Source organism: Dendropsophus ebraccatus, chromosome 3 (assembly GCF_027789765.1).
Source record: "Dendropsophus ebraccatus isolate aDenEbr1 chromosome 3, aDenEbr1.pat, whole genome shotgun sequence".
NCBI lineage: Eukaryota > Metazoa > Chordata > Amphibia > Anura > Hylidae > Dendropsophus > Dendropsophus ebraccatus.
Window position 1 is genome coordinate 93,781,979 of NC_091456.1, and position 20,539 is coordinate 93,802,517.

Here is a 20,539-nt window from a genome sequence, read left to right on the forward strand (position 1 = left end):
CAAGGGGGGGCCGTGCGGGCCCCCCTAGCGTAGGGGCCCGGTCGCCATGGCGACCCCGGCGACCCCTATAGCTACGCCACTGTCTACAGGTGTCACCTAATTCTGTGCAGACTACTTTCCAGCATCTCCTCCTTATTATTATGAAGTCTCAGCTTAAAGTGTCACTGTTGTTATAACTTTCAAAACCAACAGGGAATGTGAAGTAAAGCATGTTTGCAATCTACATTATTATTTTTTAGTTATCATCAGGGCCGATTTTAGCTTCTCTGCTGCCTGAGGAGAGGACTGAAATAGCGCCCCCCCCCCCCCCCCAATACTGAGATTAACATCATATCATCATATAAACACCAAAATATACACGTCCTGAACACACTACCCCTGCTTAATGTCTGATCAATACCGCCAGTACTGCTAATGAATAAAAACCACTGTATAGAGTCAAACATTACCCCCACAAAGTGACAGTATAGTGGTCAGGGTGCATTTACATCTAGGCACTCACAGGTGATGTCTTCTCTCATCAGAGCCATTCACTTTCTCTTTTCTTCTCCATTCGGATTCGGCTCCATCATTAAGACATCTGTTAGCCATGACTTGTCCCTGCAGCATCTATTGGACAGACATCGGACAGACTCCACAATTTACCAACACTCTCCTAACCCCTATACAATTCCCTATACATAGTGCCCCAAAATGGATAGTTCCCCTTATCTGACACCCACACAGTAATTAGCCCCTTCTCTTCCTCCATGCTATAAATATCTCCCATTTGCCTAGTCACTTAATGAGATCCCTTCTGCACCTCCACACTATTATAACCCCCTAATCCCCCCATGTAGTCATAATCCCCCTCCTATGTCCCCATGTAGTTATAATCCCCCTATCTCCTCATGTAGTCATAATTCCCCTTCTATGTCCCCATGTAGTCATTATCCCCCTCCCATGTCCCCATGTAGTCATAATCCCCCCTCCCATGTTCCCATGTAGTTATAATTCTCCTGTCTTCCCATGTAGTCATAATCTCCCATCCTGTGCCCCTATATAGTCATAATCCCCCCTGTTGTGTCTCCATCTCCTAATGCCCCTGTGTCCCCCAATCTTATCATAATCCCCCATCTCCTCATAGTCCTCTCTGTGTGTCCCATAACCTTATAACCCCTTCCTCCTGTGCCCCCCAATTTCCTCATAATCCTCCGTGTCCCCATCTCCTCATATATCCCCCGTGTCACACATCTCTTTATATTCCCCCTGTGTCCCCCATCTCCTCATATTCCCCCCTGTGTCCCCATCTCCTCATATTCCCCCCGTGTCCCCAGCTCCTCATATTCCCTCCTGTGTCCCCATCTCCTCATTTTCCCCCCTGTGTCCCCCATCTCCTCATATTTCTCCTGTGTTCCCCATCTCCTCATATTCCCCCCTGTGTCCGCCATCACCTCATATTCCCCCCTGTGTCCCCATCTCCACATACTCCTCCTGTGTCCCCATCTCGTCATATTCCCCCTGTGTCCCCATCTCCTCATATTCCCCCCTGTGTCCCCATCTCCACATACTCCTCCTGTGTCCCCATCTCCTCATATTCCCCCTGTGTCCCCATCTCCTCATATCCCCCCCTGTGTCCCCATCTCCTCATATTTCCCCCCTGTGTCCCCATCTCCTCATATTTCCCCCTGTGTCCCCATCTCCTCATATTCCCCCGTGCCTCCCCATCTCCTCCTAACCCCCCCTCATGTGCCTCCCCATCTCCTCATATTCCCCCCTGTGTCCCAATCTCCTCATATTCCCCCCTGTAACCTCATCTCCTCATATTCCCCCCTGTAACCTCATCTCCTCATATTCCCCCCTGTGTCTCATCTCCTCATATTCCTCCCTATGTCCCCCATCACCTCATATTTAACCCTGTGTCCCCCATCTCCTCATATTTTCTCCTGTGTCCCCATCTCCTCATATTCCCGTGTCCCCCATCTCCTCATACTTCTCCTGTGTCCCCATCTCCTTATATTCCCCCCCCCTGTGTCCCCATCTCCTCATATTCCCCTGTGTCCCCCATCACCTCATATCCCCCCCTGTGTCCCCCATCTCCTTATATTCCCCCCCTGTGTCCCCATCTCCTCATACCCCCCCCCCCTGTGTCCCCATCTCCTCATATTCCCCCATGTGCCCCCCATCTCCTCATATCCCCCCCTGTGTCCCCATCTCCTCATATTCCCCCCCTGTGTCACGGCTCAATGCATGCATCTATCACATGACTGCCTTATCTTTCAGCACAGATTATTGTGACTTCCTGTGTTTAGTCTTTTTTCATTCAACCAGCACAAGACATCTGCCTTCAGGAAACTGGACCTGCCTACAAGTAAGTATAGTCTTGTTTTAAAGCATGATAACTAAGAAATATATTAATTAATGTAGATTGCAAACCTGCTTTACTTCACATCTACTGTTGATTTAGATTTTGAAAATTATATCAGTGAGACTTTAAAAGGGTAAATATCTTTCTTTCAAATAAACTGGTTTAAGAAAGTTTTATAGATTTGTAATTTACAAATCTTCCCTTGCCTGTTAGCTGCTGTATGTTGCGCAGGAAATTGTGTTTTTTCAGTCTGACACAGTGCACTCTGCTGACATCTCTGTCCGAGACAGGAACAAATCCCCTCAGAAAACCTCTCCTGCTCTGAATAGTTCCCATCTCAGACACAGAAGTCAGTAAAGAGAAGGCTGCGTCAGACTGGAAAGAAAACATCACTTTCTCCAGAAAATACAGCAGCTGATAAGTATGGGATGACTTGAGATTTTTAACCCCTAGGCGACCTAGGACGTACCGGTACGCCATGGGGGACTATCCCCAGATGACCCTGGACGTACCGGTATGTTCTGTGCTTTGAAGCACACTGCGAAGCGGAGCTAGCTTCATAGCAGGTGAGGGCCGGCTGCAGTGAGCAGCCGGGCCCTGACCGTTAATGACAGGCTGCAGTGATCGGGCTGCAGCGTGTTATTAACTCCTTAAATGCGGCAACCGTGGCATTAAAGTATAAGTGACCGGGGCAGTCCCCTGTCAGTTACCGATCGGGACCTCTGCAGTGTGACTGCGGGGGTCCCGATTGCTGTATCGGACAGCCAGAGGTCTCTTACCTTCCTCCGTGCGGTCCGATCGGCTTTTTTGCTCAATGAGTCTGCCACGGGCAGACTAAATGAGCAGAACGCCTATAACACTGATCATTGCTATGCCTATGGCATAGCATTGTACAGTGTCTGCCATCTAATGATTGCAGGTAAAAGGCCCCCAAGGGGACTCAAAGTGTCACTGTCGTTAAAATTTTTATTGCAGAAATCAATAGTACAGGCAATTTTAAGAAACTTTGTAATTGGTTTTATTAGCTGAAAAATGAATTTTTTACATGAAAAGCAGTTTGAATATCTCCCCTGTCTTTATGGTTTTCCTATGGAGAAAGTAAAGGCAGCAAAACAGGACAACAAAGAGTTAATTTACATTCACATCACAGGCTCTCTCCTCTGCAGTCACCACTGACCTCTCTGACCTCTGAATAGCACTCTGAATAGCTCCCCCATTGTGTAATCCTTTGTTCTCAGCTCTTAGCTGCCTGCTTATCTCGCTCCTTCCCCCTCCCCCCTCCCCTCTTCATAGAACAGACAGATCTGATGAAAAAACAGTCGAGATTTCCTGATTCTGAGCAATGGATGACAGACCTGACAGCTGCATTGAAGTGCTTTACACTTCACATCCCTGGTGTCTAGTGGCAATGACGCTGATCCCGGCTCGGCAATAGATTGCTGTGGCCTGCAGCAGGCCAAAGCAATCTATGACCGATGTAATCGATCTTTGCTGTGTATATACACAGCATTGATCTCTATGAGAGATCAGTGCTGTGTATATACAAGTCCCCCAGGGGGACTTCTAGTTTATGTAAAAAAAAAAAAAAGTAAAAAAGTGTTTTTATTAATAAAAAAATCCCCTCCCCTAATAAAAATCCAAATCACCCCCCTTTTCCCATTTTATAAATACAAATTAATAAATAAATAAACATATTTGGTATTGCCGCGCACGTAATCGCCCGAACTATTAATTAATCACATTCATGATCTCGCATGGTAAACGGCATCAGCGCAAAAAAATTTCAAAGTGCAAAAGTGCGCATTTTTGGTTGCATCAAATCCAGAAAAAAATTAATAAAAAGTGATCAAAAAGTCGTATATGCGCAATAAAGGTACCGATAGAAAGAAGACATCATGGCGCAAAAAATGACACCTCACACCACCCCATAGACCCAAGAATAAAAGCGCTATAAGCCTGGGAATAGAGTCATTTTAAGGAACATATATTTGTTAACAATGGTTTGAATTTTTTAAAAGCCATCAAATAATATAAAAGTTATACATGTTATACAACTTGAGGAACATGCATAACAAGTCAGTTTTACCATAGGGCGAACGGCATAAATGCAAAACTCCCCGAAATCAAAACAAATTATTATTTTTTTTTTCCCGGTTTCGCAGCATGTTTTATGGAAAAATAATGCCTGTCATTGCAAAGTACAATTGGTTTCGCAAAAAATAAGCGCTCATATAAGTCTCTAGGTGAAAAAATGCAAGTGCTATGGACTTTTAAACATAAAATGGAAAAAGGAAAAGCGCAAAAACGAAAATTGGCTTTGACCTTAAGGGGTTAAAATGTGTTAAAAAAAGTAAAAATGTTTTTATAAGTACCTCAAAGCCCCTCCCCCAATAAAAGATAAAATCACCCCCTTTCACATTATATAAATAAAACATATAAAAAAATAAATAAATTAATAAACATATTATATACCGTAGCGTGCGGCCGGTAGTTCACAGCGTGTGAACATAGCCTAAAAATGTATGAGGAATGCACCAAATTAATTATGTCTACCTTAACAGTTATAAAAAGAGTCTAAAAGGGCAATAATAAACATTGTGACATTTATTTTTTTTGTCACACAATATGAATGTTCACACAACGTCTTTTTTTCTGACCGCCAACATATTGAGGTGAAAATACAGACGTATTATGATAATTACTGTAACGGCAGACGGGTAGCCTTCTGGACTAGCCAAAGGTGTTCCTGTGCTATTATACTGTGAAAGCATTCCTTTGATTCCACACCTGTAAATACTCTGCCTGGTGTTCCTGTACCACTGTCCTGGTTCTCATGTTCCTGTTAATGTTCCTTCTATCTAGCCTGCACTCCCAGTTGTTTCCTGGTTCCCGTATTTCCACATGTTCCTGTCCTGAGTGTGAATCTGATCCTACCCGTGTTCATACTAGCTACCCATTCCTGCACCGAGTGACCTGTATTGTGTGAGCTGCACCTGTGTCTTCATCTCCAGCATCTGGCACCTGCATCTGGTTTGTCCTGTGTCTACGTATTTGCCTTTACTGTTTGTTTGGCAACTCGAGTGGTTACCACCCTTGCCATCTGGTCTGCCTGGACCAACTGTCCCATGTTCCATATACCTCAAGAGGTAGCGGGCTGGCATATAATCCGGGAAAGCCTATCTCCACCATCAGGAGTATCTTGTGAAGAACGGAGGATATATTTAGACAATGCCCTTAGGGATAGATGAGCACGTGGCACAATGAGCTCACATCTGCGGATCTTCACAATTACAGGCGTAATTTTCAAAATATGTGAACATAGCCTATAAATGTACATGTGCTGGATTATATTCTTTTGACAGCCACCAAGGTTTTGGGTTTTCCTGTATTTTCAAAATACCTGTACATGGAGATTTCCCACACTTCTGAATTTGGAAAGAACGTCCAAGGCACAATGTTGTGTTACTTGGACATATCCGACGTCGCACAGTATTCCCCTCACCACATGTTTTTGTACAGGGTGTCCAAGTGCTCCATGAAGACCACTTTCCTGTAAACAGACAGCAATGAAATTATTAAAGAGGTTGTCCAGCGTTAGAAAAACATGGCCACTTTTTTCCAGAGACAATAAGACTCTTGTCTCCAGTTCAGGGGGTTTACAATTAATCTACATTCACTTCAATGGAATTGAGTTCCGAAACTCCACCCAAACTGGAGTCGTGTTGTCTTTGGAAGATAGTGGCAACATTTTTCTAATGCTGGATACCCCTTTTAAGTTAAGCAAGCCATACACAGTGGTGGAATATAATAGGTCCATTTTGGCTGGCCATCCGAGACCTGGGTTTCTGGGCTCCTGGGGGGGGGGGGGGGCTATGGCTACCCAAACAGACATATATGTTATATAGACTCTCTGCTGCAATTTTAAAATTATTTGCACAGAATTGTGGGAAAACTTTAAAAAGCTGTGTTTTAAGGCAATTTTTACAGATCACAGCAGATCTGCCCCATGGTGACAATTCAGCAATTTTAATGCAAACTCTGAAGGACCATAGACATGTGACTTCATCTACTGAAAAAGTGTGCCTTTATCTGCACTGTACAGTGCAGATCCGCTGACGCTTACCATGCAATGTCACCCTAGGTGTCAGCATTTATGGACTGAGGTAGGATGAAGGGCAGAAAGGCTTAAACGCCCCAACCTCCATGACACTGTTCAGTGTGGATAACACTTTTTCAGTGAATGAAGCCACAGATCACATAATAAAAGGTATTTTACCATATATTTTAATATTGGGGTGTTGTCATCATGTGACAGTATAATTTTAAAGCAGCTACTGTTCCCAGCTGCTCTCTATTGTGGCTCATAGAGGTGTCACTTCGATATGCCCAGATACAGGTGACTGGGTTGGGGATAGGGATTGTCTTTACCTTTACCTCCTTGTACTCCTTGAACCCCATTCCCTTTTGATTACCTAGGATACATGACTGAGTGGTGCATACTCTTCGCTCAGTGGCTTTCCCTTTACATTTCTTTAGGCTTAGTGACATTACAGGTTGTACATTGATGCAGGTACGTTGTCTGATCTGGATGCCTTTAGTTCCACATTCTGTCTGAGAGCAAGAACTCCAAGGAGACCAAAGTGACCAAAAGAGAGGATCTGCAATGGTAAAAGTAATATAAAACAAGTCTAAATTTTAACACTGGCTTTGATATTGCTACCATACACTGCACACGCAGTAAGGAGGGGATCTTTTCCATCTCTTTTTTTTTTTTAGTAAACATTAAAGGGGTTATCCAGTGCTACAAAAACATGGCCACTTTCTTTCTGAGACAACATGACTCTTGTCTCCAGTTCAGGTGTGGTTTGCAATTAAGCTCCATTCACTTCAATGGAACTGAGCAGCAAAACCCCGCCCAAGCTGGAGACACGAGCGGGGCTGTCTCTGGAAGAAAGTGGCCATGTTTTTGTAGCGCTGGATAACCCCTTTAAAGGAGAAGTCCAGCCACCATTTTAAATGGCAGGGGCATGGGGGAAAATAACAAAGGTTACTAACTCAGCTCTCCCCGTGCCTCTTCAGTGCCTGTTCACCACACTGGGACCCCAGCCAGGCTCTGGGATTTCCTGTGCTGCCGATTTCACAAGTCAGCTGATGAAGTGGCCGTTCAGGAAGTTAATGACTGGGTCAGGATGCCGCTCCAGTCACTGATTGGCTGAACGGACAGTTCATTAGCTGGGGAGGGCATTTTCCCCCAAGCTGTGACGTCATCACAACTTGTGGGAAAATGCCTTCTGGCGGGTTCTGGAGCCAACCACGTGGTGGATCGCAGGCATGGGGAGAGGTAAGTAATCAGTGGACAGCCATTTTCAGGTCTCTCTAGAGATGTTCCATTGGGGTCAGGTCAGGGCTCTCGCTGGGCCACTCAAAGACATTTATAGAGTTGTTCCGAAGCTATTCCTCTATTGACTTGGCTGTGTGCTTAGGGTCATTGTCTGGTTGGAAGGAATCTTTGGCCCAGTGTGACCAGGCGTTCATTAATAATCTGTACTTTCAGCTTTCTGCTCCATTTAGCTTTTCTTCAAACCAGACCAGTGTCTCAGTCCCAGCCACTGAAAAATACCCCCACAACATGATGCTGCCACCACAATGCTTCACTATAGGGAAGGTATTGGGCAGGTGGTGAACATAGCCTGGTTTCCCCCAGACATGTTAGGCTCTAATTATGTAAACAAAGAAATGCAACAAAACTGCGAATGCGGGAACACAGCCTTACTATGAGAAATAAAAAAAGTATTTTAATTTTTACCCTCTTGGCTATAATCATATCTTACCTAGCGGACACTGAAACCGGACATGGTAGTTGGAACAATTCTGTCCTCTTCTCTGCTCCTTGTTAATGCACCAAAAGCCCTTTTCTGGACTGGAATGCACAACTTCCATTGTGTCCCTTACAGTGGCCCATTCTGTGGTTCTAGCTTCAAGTGCAATAGGTCTAAGGCATAAACGCTGTGGATAATAGAAGCGAATAGCTTCTACTGTTTCATAATCTCCGTCACCTTCTGGGTGATCTACATTAAACCAAGATGTCCACTCTGTAGCACCTAATAAAAGAAGATATCAGAATTATTTAGAGTTTATGTGGACATCACAGTAAGGTAATACTTAAAATTGTGTATATACTTGTACACACAACATATTCATTCGAACTAATGCGTGTCATCAAGCTAGATCCTCCAGGGCACTCCCTGTAAAGTGTCTGACCTGATGTCTTCTTGGGTTGCTTGCAACGGTGTGATGCAGTCAGGAGGCCAAACACAGTAGTGACTTAAAGGGGTTGTCTAACAATGAAACGAACCTACATTTTCAACTGTCTAATTAATAAACATATTTTGATAAATAAGGTTACTTTACTACCACTTTTCCTTTGCAAAATGCCAAAACTCAGCTCACTCTTTCTGACTCCCACTTTGTTGGGGGGGGGGGGGGGGAGGTATACACAAGCAAGTATAGTGGGAGGGAGATATAGTGGTCCTAATTTCTAGATTTCTAGAGTGAGAATGTGAATATAGTTTTGCCTACAGGTATTGAGAATAAAATACCCACCACCTAATCAGGAAGTCATACTTCCAAGATAACAGCAAGGCGAGTGGAGCACAGGGGGAGCTATGAAACATGATATGGAATCTTTTACAAATCAGATGTGTACAAAGGTACTGTACCTACAACTTGTGCTCTAGCAAGTGTCTCTTATCACTAGACCTTTCCCTAGTGACAATTGTATCCTAGTAAAACTCTGAGATAGGTCAGACTTTCACTTGTCTCCCCAATAATATATCTCCCATTTGTGGAGTGCCTGACAGTTGAGGACTGTTCACCATATGTCGTAGTACAATGACACAACATTTAAAATGGTTTACCCATAATCCAAGAGTCAAAATCAGGCATGATATGTCTATTAAACAGTTCTGAAAACAACTTAAGAATTCATGCATAGATTTTTTTTTTATTATTTCTTCTCGCCTAAACGATTCAGTCTGTAAATGTTTGAAGAAATGCGTAAAATTTCTACTAGAATATAACAAAATCTGTCTATGCAGGAAATCTGACTGACTTTCATGCAGACTGTTGCATGTATTATTTGTTACAAAGAAACCTGTAGTGAAACTGTGCCAATGGATACATTAGCCCTGCCCCAACATATTCTGCCCTGTCACAAAAACAAACACCTATATGTTACAAAATATCTTTGCATAATACAGCAATGCATTTACTAAATATTATCACTATATAAGGCCTAAACAGTAGCTCCACACTATGGCTACATATATTTCCTACAAAGGCAAATACAACTAATAAATATGTGCCCTTAAAGGTGGGGACATTCTCTGGCTCCTTGCAAGATATAATCTCACTGATCATCTTACAAATGATATTACAATGTTGTTACATCCAGTGACTCACATGGCAAGTCTTCTGTGATGGGAGTTGTTCTTTATTCTTTAGACGGCTGTAACCCCCCATCCCCTGCTAATGATCTCTCCCTAACTATCCCTGCTCAGTAATGACCTCACTGTGCTCTCACTGTGTATTAAAAATCAGAAGAAAAAAAAATCTTTCTAATCAACTGGTGCCAGAAAGTGCCAGAGTTTTGTATTTTACTTCTATTAAAGGATCTTACAGTACTTATCAGCAGCTGTATGTCCTGCAGGAAATGGTGTATTCTTTACAGTCTGGAGAGCAGGAGAGGTTTTCTATGGGGATTTGCTTCTGATCTCAGCGGTTCCTGTCAGGGACAGAGGTGGCTTCACAAAATATTGTGTCAGACTGAAAAGACTACACCACTTCCTGCATGACATACAGCCAGCTGATTGGAAGTATTGGAAGACTGGAATTTTTTTAATATAATTAAAGCTAGGTTCACATACAGTATATTTCAGGCAGTATTTGGTCCTCATGTCAGGTCCTCATTGCAACCAAAACCAGGAGTGGATTGAAAACACAGAAATTCTCTGTTCGCACAATGTTGAAATTGAGTGGATGGCCGCCATATAACGGTAAATAACTGCCATTATTTCAATACAACAGCCGTTGTTTTAAAATAACAGCAAATATTTGCCATTATATGACGGCCATCCACTCAATTACAACATTATGTGAACAGAGCCTTTCTGTGTATTCAATCCACTCCTGGTTTTGGTTGCTATGAGGACCTGACATGAGGACCAAATACTGCCTGAAATAAACTGTGTGTGAACCCAGCCTAAATTTACAAATCTCTCACTTTGTGGCACCAGTTGGGTTGAAAATTATTTTTTTTTTTTTGCTGAACTACCCCTTTAATGCTTAATGTGCTCACACTTTGCCCTTTCCACTCAAGGCTACCTCCAGTGTTCACTGTAAGCTGCGCAGTGCACGGCCACGCAGCCCAGAGGGAAGCCCTGTTCACTGCCGCCAGCCGCCTGCTCAGCAGCACAAAGTGTGTGACAATGCGTACTTTGTACGCATTGCCACTCACTACTTTAGAGTAGAGTGGTGCACGTCTTCTGCGGGCAACGCTTCCTGATGTAATTTCATCAAACGCTGCCTGTAGGAGAAGACCTGGAAGCTGCAGAGACTAGAGTGCCTAGAGTTTTTGGGGGAAGGGGGTGGGGGGAGAAGGGGGTCATTTAATATACTTGGTGCATCCAAAGGGGAGGGGGGTTATACCAGGGGCATCCTGAAGGGAAGGGGACTACAATACTAGGGGCATGCTGAAGGGGGCAGGGAGTTCCCCTACAATACTAGGGGCATCCTGGAGGGGGCAGGGGTTATGTACATTACTAGGGGCACCCTGGCAGTCAAGGGATTATATACATAACTAGGGACATCCTGTCAGTGAAGGGATTATATACATTACTAGGGGCATCCTGTCAGCGGAGGGGTTATATATATTACTAGGGGCACCCTTTCAGTAGAGGGGTTAACTCAGAGGCGGACATATCACTTGTGCAGCCTGCTCAGCTGCACAGGGGCCCATGCCAATAGAGGGGCCCGCCAGGCTCAAATTCTAAAGTGTCAGCTCGGCATGGCACATGTTTGAAGTGGGCCCCTTAGGTGGTGTCAGCAATTGGGAAGTGTGGACCCCCTGCTCCTGTGGGGCCCACTTAGTCAATGAATGCTTTTCCCGGCTGGGTCTGGTTCTTCTCTCTTCTCCTGCACACTGCTGCTGACAGCCCCTCCTGTACTCCACTGTCCGGTATACCTTGTGTGAGTAGGAGAGGAGAGAGTGTGTGATAACAGGGGCTGGAGGGATCCTACAGGAGGGTTATGGCTGCCAGGGACAGGACTGTGAAAAGGAGCAACAGCAGCAGCTCTGACAGTGAGTGATTATTGTCAGTGTGTCTGTCAGGCTGCTGGAAGTTGTAAGATAGAGAGTGGAAGAGAAAGCTCCCCCGATGCTGATGTTTTATTGTACGTTTATGCCTTTTTAGACAATATCTGTGCCCCCCTCCCCTCTGCAGCACGGTTGTTTTTCTCTTTCATCTCCCCCCAAAGCAGCCACATACAGTACATGTACCCCACCTGTGCAGCCACATGCAGTACATGTACCCCACCTGTGCAGCCACATACAGTACATGTATCCCACCTGTGCAGCCACATACAATACATGTATCCTACCTGTGCAGCCACATACAGTACATGTATTCCACCTGGGCCCCAACAGTGATTAAGAGCCCAAGTGTTCCATAGCCTATTAGTGCTGCTCTGGGGGTCACTTCCACACTCTGACCTATATACTCTCATCTCCCACACAGCATACAGTGTATAATGCACCCAGGACCCTCCAAGTACAACAGCTGCAAACACTACAACTCCCAGCATTTACTTCAGTCTGCAGTCCTTAGGATATGTTGTTATTTGAAGTACAAATGAGTGGACAACTCAAGGGGTTTTCCCCTCGGAAACTACAACTCCCAGCATTCTCTGAGAGCTTCATAAGTGTAAGGCATTCTGAGAGTTGTAGTTATTGTTATTGTGGTCACAGATACATCAGTCCAAGATGGGACAAGGTCTGCATGTCGCTTCTGACAGGTTCTTTATTTGGGTGCCCCCCATGATCAGTTATATTGGTTGGCCACAGGTACTCCAGTCCCACACTGGGGCCTGCACAGACTACAGTACAGTTTTCTATTGGGCCCTGGCATCTGTGCTGCGCTGTAGGGCCCTCCCGAGAGACCAGGACACGTACCAAATACCCGGGCTTACATATGTGCGAGAAAGGCAGAAAGATGGAGAAACAAATAGGTTATGGGGGTCCAAACACATTTTTTTCTCAGGGGCCCTTTGCAGTCTGTATCTGCCCCTGGGTAAACTATAATACTAAGGGCATCCTGGATGGGGCAGTGGTTATTACATTACTAGGGGCATCTTGGAGGGTAACTATAATTCTAGGGGCATCCTGGAGGGGGCAGGGGTTAACTATAGTATTAGGGGCATCTTGAAGAGGGCAGGGGTTAACTATAATATTAGGGGCATCCTGGAGGGGGTGGGGGTTAACTATAATACTAGGGGCATCCTGGCAGTGAAGGAGTTAACAATAATACTGGAGGGGGGTGCTTAACACTATATAGGAGCACAGAGGAGCTTAACTAATGTATGTGCTGGGGCAAGAACCCTAAAATGTTTTTCTCACAGATTCTGGAGAAAGGATTCATGGCCGGGAGATGTCTGTAAGATGGCCTGGTTGGAAAGGAAAAGTGAATGACTATTCTGAGAAGACGCCCCCACGTGAGTAACTGGATGTAACTGCACTGATCTGATGCTGTGTAAATGAATATAACTAAATTTCTAAATATTGCATTAAATCTGCAATAGATGTCCATGTGAATGTACACTAACTGTTCCACTAGAGTTAAGCTTAAAGGGAACAATGGGTGCCTTCTATGCACCCTTCTCAATAATAATGTGTCCTTTACCCCCAATAAGTAATAATGCCTCCTGTGCCCCCCAAACATGTGCACTAGCACCCCAGCCCATTCTGACAGCTCTTCTGATTGATTTCTCCTGACAACTCTTGTGCAGACCAGTGCCTGGAGCTGTCAGATATTGAGACAGCAGATATATGACCAGCTCTTGTCAGGGATTTGACAGTGTTCTCCCGCTCTGTGTGTTCTGTTTATTCTGTATAAACATAGGCCAATGATAGTAATGATTCAGACGCTTTTCACACATTAGTATTGTTTCTTTTCTGTCTGTGTCTAGTGTCTGCAATTTTTCATCTGTGTTCTGAAAAAACTCATCTGCACTGCAACTGTATTGTATCCATATTTTGCTGTTCTACAAAATAGTTGCCTAAAAAAGAAGGAAAAGTCAGGCAAAATGTGGATACTTATTGACACCAATTTGTAAGGTGTCTGCAATCTGCACAATCCTTGTCACAAAAACAGACAGTGCAATGGCTTTTTTGTTGCATGGATTACGGCCCCAGCATAGGTCAGTAGTAGGGATGAGCGAAGCAGCTGTGAGCTTCGTGAATTTTCGGTTAAATTTGTTAAAATTTGCAAATCGAATCTTAACGAATTTCATTAAAACCAATTCAGCCAAAACTATTGTCAGGAATGTGCGGTGAGCCTGGTGTGAACTGGGCCTGTGTCATGAATGCAACTTTGGCGCAGTCCTCGGTGCGTAAGGTACGACCGAGACTGCGTTTTTGGCCATAATCTTCTATTTATTCTGTGTTTTGTTTGCCTTTTGTTTTTGCCAGTCTGAACAGTGTCTTTTTCCTTCTGGTCTGCTCCACCCATGTCTGTTCTTCTAAGCTTCCATGGTCATGTAATGGTTAACCTGCCTTTGCCTCAGTGATTGACAGCTGGTCCCTCCTATCATCTTCTGGACTTGGTTCCTGGTGTCCTATTTAAGATTTCTGTTTCTGCCTGTGCCTTGAGGGTTTTTGACTAAGGGCCCTTTTACACAGAAAGATTATCTGACAGATTATCTGCCAAAGATTTGAAGCCAAAACCAGGAATGGATCTGAAAAGAGGAGAAATCTCAGGCTTTCCTTTATTACCTGATCTCTGTTTATAGTCCATTCCTGGCTTTGGCTTCAAATCTTTGGCAGATAATCTGTCAGATAATCTTTCTGTGTAAAAGGGCCCTTAGTCTCTGCCTGCTTGTGGTTCTGTTTCTTTGCTTCTCCTGATTTCTGCCTTGTATCTTTTGACCTCGCTTGCTTGCTGCCTGCCCCCGACCATATTGCCTGTTATTTGACTACTCTTTTGGATCCTGATTTTGTACCTTTGCTGCCAGACTGTTGTGACCCGGATTGCTGACCATTCTTATTGTGTTTGTTCGTTTTGTCTTGTCTATTGTTTCACGTATCCAAGCCAGGGATCGCCACCAAGTTGTCCGCTGCCATTTTAGGGCAGATTGCGGCAATTAGGTAGGGACAGTGGGAGGGTCTGAGCTCAGGGCTCACTGTCTCTGTGTGTTTGGTGTGACTGGTCCTGACAGCCTGTTTTTACTTTTTGTCTGACACTTTTCTTGCAGCCTCCTGGCAATGCAGGAGTTACATTGCTCACTGCTAGCCTTGATCGCTGCAGCTGAGCAGTGTTTTTGATTGACAGATGCCTCTGCCTGTCCGAAACCTTGAGGATCACAGTGCAGGTCCAATTGGGTTCCGGACCGGGGTCATGATCCTCATAAATGTAAGCTTAGACAGTTTTTCCCTGCTGGCAATTAAGGTTCATACCCTGATCCCAGCTCCCCCTTTCTACTCCTGCGATCCCCGTTCCTAATTCCTCTTATTGCTTGACTCATTACCTGACCTCCCGTCTGACCTTTGACTATCCGTTTGTTCTCTGATTTTGTACTGCGTTGCCGTTTGGTTCTGACTTGGCTTGTTGACTTCCCTTTATTGTGTTTGTCTGTCTTGTTCTGTGTTTCACTGTGTTTCTGTGTTGTACAAGGAATGTCTTTGTGGTTGCCCGCGGCTGCCTAGGGCCGATTGAGGCAAGTAGATAGGGACAGTGTGTGGGTTCAGGCTCAGGGCCCACTGTTTTATCTTGTCCCTACCTCTCCATCCTGACAACTATAGTAGCTACAATACTGGGACTACTACAGAAGGTCGAAAATGTTACAGCATGTTGTTGTAAAAGATAAATGTAAATGTAAAATTGTAAAAAAAAAATGTCATAAGCCAATCAATCATCCAATTTCCACCATTCCTCTGCCCTGCTCTAATCTAACTGCTTTCGGCAATCCTGCTCTTTCCTCCACACACAGCCAACTGGCCACCTCTGTTAATCAAGGGGAAGGTGCTGACATAACCCACAATCAGCCCTCCTTTCCTCTCCTTTCTGTCCCTAAATGGCCCTGATATTCTCTCCCTGCTCTGCTCTAACCGCCTGATGTGATCCTGCTCTCTCCTGCACACACAGCCGACTGGCCACCTCCGTTAATGAGCCGCCTTATATAGAGGGTGAGGTGCTGACATCACCCACAATCAGCTCTCCTATCCTCTCCTTTCCTCTCCTCTCTGTCCCGAAATTACTCTGTTAGTCTCTCCCTGCTCTGCTCTAACTGCCTGCTGCAATTCTGCTTTCTTCTCTGCACACAGCCAACTGGCCACCTCCGTTATCAAACCGCCTTATATAAAAGGTGAGGGGGAGGTGCTGCCATCGCAGAGGGGATCATACTTGCGTATTTCCTCAACAAATCAACAGGAATTTGCTTCGCAGAGCAAAGCGAATTGACACCGCGATTCACAGCAAACCTTGATTTGCCAGATTCGCTGCACTCATCTCTTATCAGATTTGAAAAATGGATTGCAAAAATGCAGTGTGAACCCAGCCTAAGTGTAAATTTGTACACTAGACTAGACCCCTAGAGCAGACAGCTAAACTGTTAGATTAACAGCAGCATTTCAAAAGGTGGTGCATTTATTTTACACAAGCAAAAACCACAATATTTCAATCCCTTGCTTGAAAAAGATCCAAGTCAGAGATTAAAACGTTGTGGGTTTGCGAAGGTGAAATAAACATGCCATAGAGTGCTACGGTGTTGTCAGAAGACATCTGTGGTACATCCGAAGACATGTGGAGCACCTGAACCCAGGTGAGGCGTGTCCTGAGTGGAGGCTAGCCACTGTCTAGGAGTTCAAAAAAACAAGGAGTAGGGCTTCCTAAGGGATCTCCAGACTGACCGTACTCGATTTGTTGTCAGGAGATCAATAAAAAGGGACTACCTCCCGGAGTTAATGCATAATCTTGAAGGTGGAGTACACTCCTATGCAAGGACCGCGTAGTTGGTGGGTTGCCACACTCATCCAAGAGTGTTGCCCCCAGAACCTTCCTCTTTCCACATGGGAAGGAGTGGGAAAAAGATCCTCAGCACCTGTGTCAAGCACTGACAGGCAGAGAGTCGTGTCTAGGACACTGCCTAGATGACTAGTCACGGATCTCTTCCTGATTGGTTCCCTTCAAAAGTTAAATGGGTACTCTGTAACATATTGGAAGCTGATTACAAGTGTTGTTCACAAGTTCCTCATGAGAGTTTTTCCCATTGGGCAGAAGCCCATTCTACTTTATGAGTTTTGTTTCTATTTATTGTGATATTTATTCCTATTGCACTATATTTGTAAAAATTAAGCTATGATACTATTCTATTACTTATGAAGTATATGTGTTGTATTTGAGGGATAATTTAGCACTTATTGCTATTAGTATTTAGGTCTAACATTTAAAAGTATAAATTAGGCTCCAGGATCCATCCTCGACCCAGCCAGCCACCCGTGGCCAGCCTTTTTTTCAGAGGGGGAACTTGCAGTATACTGACTGGTTAAGTTCATAAGGCTGGGCCTAGTATGGAACCTGTGTTAGATATTTAGGTGTATGTTGATGTATGTTTAATTCATTGTATACAAGAGAAATGGGTCATCTTTATCACATCTATCACTTGATCTGTCCCATTAGTATTGGCAGTTGGTTTTCACTTCCCATGCAAGCAAGGGGGATTGTGGGAAAGTGTCTGCACTGTTGTATGGCAACAGCAAGATCACAGTTCAGAGAGGAAACCAGGAAGTAATCAGATACATAGAGAAGAAAAATGGTGCAGTGAGGTAAGCATATTTGTTCTCCTTTACATATATGTATGTTGTACACATCACATGGGAGATCTATGGTGCTGAATTGGGGGTTGTCTATATATGGAATTCATACTGGGGGGGTATGCCAATACAGATTGGGGTGATGTGATGCACATCAGTGGAAAAAAAGAGACACAAATTAAAAAACTGATGCAATCACAAAAGGTTTTTCAGGGATCACAGATCTACTGTATCTAGTGGACTTAAATAGTCCTTAAAATTAACTGGACATGTGAATGAGGGCTAAATACACTTGTTTATTTTGTGCCTCCCTGCCTGCTGGAAAAAAAAAACATTTTTCCATAGACTTCTCTTTTAGTCCAGTTACTGCCCTACTTCTGCTATTCCTCGCATAGTACTCATAGTCCTCTACTAGTCCCACAGGATGACTATATTAAAATATGAGGAATTCATGTGTCAGTTTTATAGGGCTCGAAGTTACAGGATTATGTAAGCACTATATAAAATGTGGAAATACTGATGACTTGATTTTATGTAATTTATTTTCCACATGCAACCAGGTTATTATTTTTTTCAAGTGCTAAAAATACACACAATGCCAGCTCACTAAAGGTCAAAAATATGAGTATTCCAGACTATTTTCTCATTGTGGTGTTTAGGCAGACCAAAGGAATCTAAAAAGGAAGGTGTACTGACAAAATCAGTGGGTGTGGAGGCCTTTTAGGCTTAACTAATCCATGTTCCATTTTGTTATAAAATCCCCCACTCTCGAAATGTGGCTGTGTATCGTCTCCTGCTTTACAAGTAATAACATTGAAGATCTTTACCTATTTACCTATTATAAATAATATCATTAAGAAAACTGTTTTAGACTATGTTCACACGTAGTATTCCATCAGTCTTTTGGTCAGTCTTTTTTATAACCAAAATCAAAAGTGGAACTGACAGAGCAAAATTTTAATGGAAAGATTTGCATAGTTTCTGTGTTTTTAACTCCCGGATTTGGTTTATAAAAGACTGACCAAAAGACAGACGGAAATACTATGTGTGAACTTAACCCTAATGATTATATGAAATCTTTATACAGTGGTACCTCGGTTCTTAAACTGCTTTGAACTCAAACTATATTTTCAAGGAAATTTTCTTTGGTTCTCAAACTCTTGCTCGGTTCTCAAACACTTTTCGGGCTCCCAGTCTTGAAGTATTTGGTATTTGAACGTTTTTGCAAGCGTGGATGGTGGGCAGGCCCGGACTGGTAATCTGGCAAGCCGGGCAAATGCCCGCTGGGCTGGCCAGATTACCAGTCTGTGGGCCGCCTGGGCTGCATAAAAAAAAAAAATCACCGCCGCGGCCCGTTTCTCTTTCCGGTCCGCTTCTGCCCGCTCCGGTCACTGCAGCCCGCTCTGTCCGCCACCTGTCACCGGATCACAGCCTCTGCCCGCTCCGGTCACTGCAGCCCGCTCGGCCCGCCCCTGACGTGCTCCGCTAATCCAATCAACGTGGAGCAGCGTGTGGCCGCTGCGGCCGGCCATGGAACGCGCGTTACGTGCACCGCAGGCCCCACGCTGCTCCACGTTGATTGGATTAGCGCACGTCAGGGGCGGGCCGAGCGGGCTGCAGTGACCGGAGCGGGCAGAGGCTGTGATCCGGTGACAGGAGGCGGACCGAGCGGGCAGCGGTGACCGGAGCGGGCAGAGGCGGGCTGCGGTGACCGGAACGGGCAGAGGCGGGCTCCGGTGACAGGAGGCCACAGGAGCGAGCTGCGGTGATAGGAGGTAACAGGAGCGGGCTGCAGTGACCGGGGGCCATCTATAAAGGAGGGGGGAGAAGAAAGAGGGGGACATCTATAAAGGAGGGGGGAGAAGAGAGAGGGGGGACATCTATAAAGGAGGGGGGGACTTCTATAAAGGAGGGGGGAGAAGAGAGAGGGGGCACATCTATAAAGGAGGGGGGAGAAGAGAGAGGGGGGACATCTATAAAGGAGGGGGGAGAAGAGAGAGGGGGGACATCTATAAAGGAGGGGGGAGAAGAGAGAGGGGGCCATCTATAAAGGAGGGGGGAGAAGAGAGAGGGGGGACATCTATAAAGGAGGGGGGAGAAGAGAGAGGGGGGACATTTATAAAGGAGGGGGGAGAAGAGAGAGGGGGGACATCTATAAAGGAGGGGGGAGAAGAGAGAGGGGGGACATCTATAAAGGAGGGTGGAGAAGAGAGAGGGGGGCACATCTATAAAGGAGGGGGGAGAAGAGAGAGGGGGGCCATCTATAAAGGAGGGGGGAGAAGAGACAGGGGGGACATCTATAAAGGAGGGGGGAGAAGAGAGAGGGGGGACATTTATAAAGGAGGGGGGAGAAGAGAGAGGGGGACATCTATAAAGGAGGGGGGAGAAGAGAGAGGGGGGACATCTATAAAGGAGGGGGACATCTATAAAGGAGGGGGGAGAAGAGAGAGGGGGGCACATCTATAAAGGAGGGGGGAGAAGAGAGAGGGGGGCCATCTATAAAGGAGGGGGGAGAAGAGAGAGGGGGGCCATCTATAAAGGAGGGGGGAGAAGAGAGAGGGGGCCATCTATAAAGGAGGGGCGAGAAGAAGAGAGGGGGCACATCTATAAAGGAGGGGGGAGAAGAGAGAGGGGGGCATCTATAAAGGAGGGGGGAGAAGAGAGAGGGGGGACATTTATAAAGGAGGGGGGAGAAGAGAGAGGGGGGGACATTTATAAAGGAGGGGGGAGAAGAGAGAGGGGGGCATCTATAGAGGAGGGGGGAGAAGAGAGAGGGGGGCCATCTATAAAGGAGGGGGAGAAGAGAGAGGGGGGACATCTATAAAGGAGGGGCGAGAAGAGAGAGGGGGGACATTTATAAAGGAGGGGGGAGAAGAGAGAGGGGGGACATCTATAAAGGAGGGGGGAGAAGAAAGAGGGGGCCATCTATAAAGGAGGGGGGAGAAGAGAGAGGGGGGCATCTACAAAGGAGGGGGGAGAAGAGAGAGGGGGGACATCTATAAAGGAGGGGGGAGAAGAGAGAGGGGGGACATCTATAAAGGAGGGGCGAGAAGAGAGAGGGGGGACATTTATAAAGGAGGGGGGAGAAGAGAGAGGGGGGACATTTATAA

At 45.3% G+C, this 20,539-nt stretch overlaps 1 protein-coding gene across 1 annotated transcript in view; it reads right to left on the reverse strand.

The window, feature by feature from the left end:
• Positions 1-20,539, reverse strand: part of CILP2 (cartilage intermediate layer protein 2) — a 41,691-nt gene that overhangs the window by 18,056 nt on the left and 3,096 nt on the right. Inside the window, exons 2-4 of the mRNA XM_069964403.1 lie at positions 8,179-8,448; positions 6,820-7,005; positions 5,748-5,897 (exon numbers count right to left, since the gene is read on the reverse strand). Coding sequence (XP_069820504.1) covers positions 5,748-5,897; positions 6,820-7,005; positions 8,179-8,448 — 606 coding nt within the window. The remainder of the gene's footprint in view (positions 1-5,747; positions 5,898-6,819; positions 7,006-8,178; positions 8,449-20,539) is intronic.